Raw genomic sequence first — 1784 nt, 5'->3', positions numbered from 1 at the left:
AATATCAGAAAAATCTACTTGAGTACAGTAATGAAGTATTTGTACTTACTTCCCATCTCTGGAATTGGCGCTATAGAAATAAAGTGAACTGAATTTATAAATGATGACACCAATGTCCAGTTGAGCAGGAATATGAGCGTTTATAACTTTCTACATCCTGACTGGTTGTAAGGGAGGAATCTCACTGCATGCTGTACATGTAAACAGAACACTTCTGGTTATTAGTTCACTGCTCATATTTCTGAACTTCTCGTCTGTCTTTGTTGATAACAGGCACTCATACAATGGCCTTATTGGAGAAGCTGGAGCCAGGGAAGGTCTACCTGCTGAAGATCTGTGCCTCCAACAAAGTAGGCGATGGACCTTTCTCTAACACCGTGGAGCTGGCGCCGAGGCGTGGACATCGCAGCAAGAATCCCAGGCACTCCGACAGCTTTCCAGACTCCAAAGGTCGGCTTTTAGAAGAATACACTTATTGAAAGTGGAAACGCTGTTTCGCTCCTTCTTCAGTGTTATTCCCCCTGATGCTCCACCTGACGCCTCTGTTTTACCTTCCAGTGTTCTCTGATGGCCTCTACCACCTCGATCAGAGCTCTATGACGGGGATAATGGTCGGCGTGAGCATTGCCTTAACCTGCATCGCCATGTGTGCCTTAATCCTCATCAGTAAAGGCAGACCAAGGTAGTGGATCAGTTGATTTCACCTTCTTAAAAATTATCCCACGTTTATGCAGAAACAAACTTCATCTCTGACTTTTTATTTTTAGAAAATCTGCTAGTCCCAAAATGGTTGCTGTCCGTGGTTCTGGAGGGCCTCATCCGGGCATGGCGCTGCCCGGCAGTTACCATCTGGAGAACGTTGAGGCCCTTTTACCGATGATCAGTAGTCGCTTTATTGATCCAAAGGTAAAGGAAACTGAAAGTCATTAAACATCTGAACACTTCTCACTTTAGATCAAGCTTAAAATAAGTCTACACTTGTATTTTTTTAGGGTGGATCTGATCTCATCATGAATAGTTCAGGTAGCAGCCAGGTTCAAAGCAACAAGTGGCTGATTTTCCAGAAAGAGATGAACGATTCAGCCGCCAGTGAGGTAAGACCAGTGGAATTCTTTCCTGTCAGCGGGTTTCCTTCCATCAAATCTTACTTTTCCTTCTCTTTCATCAGGCTGAGACAAGAGTCTGTTTGTATGAGAAAGGCAGAACTGTGTTGAGGTATGATGAGCGCCTAGGCTCAGCCCCACTCGCCCCGTCGTCTCGCGAGATCATCTACGGTCCGCTTCACTCGGAGAGCTCCCAGAGCAGTGAAGGCAGCCAGGAAACCGGAGACTCTGGTCACTTCTCCAACGAGGAGAGCAACGAAGAATTCAGCAACTCCTCTACCTGCCAAACTTCAGGAAGTTTGGAGTCCGATGATGGTCCAAATCTTAAGCAGTCTGTTAAATTGGAACCAGCGGCGGCGTCCTTCCATCCTACCGAAGGGTCCTGGCTTAGCAGCACCTCCTGACCCTCTCACACCTGCTTCTGCACCCCACCGCTTCTACCTTCTTCCAAAAAAGTTAATCAATCCACTGGAGTTTGTTTCTAAATTTGAAGTTGTTTTGCTTCCCATCCAGGAAGATTTTTCAATTCAAAATCTCAGAAATAGGCTTTATATCAGAGGTCTTCAACAGGGGGTCTGCGTCCCCTAGGGGGTCCATGAACGTTTTTTTTTTAATTCCCCCCTGCAATATTTTCCACTAAATGAAATGTCTTTAAATCCACATTAACATGAATCCAACAGA

The 1784-nt window shown here is 45.4% G+C and overlaps 1 protein-coding gene across 1 annotated transcript in view; it reads left to right on the top strand.

Annotated features, from left to right (window-relative positions):
- LOC107101574 (protogenin-like) overlaps nucleotides 1-1672 on the top strand; it is a 19866-nt gene extending 18194 nt beyond the window's left edge. The window contains exons 12-16 of the mRNA XM_015400527.1: nucleotides 274-450; nucleotides 559-682; nucleotides 768-906; nucleotides 993-1094; nucleotides 1169-1672. Coding sequence (XP_015256013.1) covers nucleotides 274-450; nucleotides 559-682; nucleotides 768-906; nucleotides 993-1094; nucleotides 1169-1507 — 881 coding nt within the window. The 3' untranslated portion in view covers nucleotides 1508-1672. The remainder of the gene's footprint in view (nucleotides 1-273; nucleotides 451-558; nucleotides 683-767; nucleotides 907-992; nucleotides 1095-1168) is intronic.
- Nucleotides 1673-1784: the final 112 nt, after the last annotated feature.

The sequence above is a fragment of the Cyprinodon variegatus genome, unplaced genomic scaffold, assembly GCF_000732505.1.
Source record: "Cyprinodon variegatus isolate N-32 unplaced genomic scaffold, C_variegatus-1.0 Scaffold1115, whole genome shotgun sequence".
NCBI lineage: Eukaryota > Metazoa > Chordata > Actinopteri > Cyprinodontiformes > Cyprinodontidae > Cyprinodon > Cyprinodon variegatus.
This window is presented reverse-complemented; position numbering and strand designations above follow the sequence as displayed.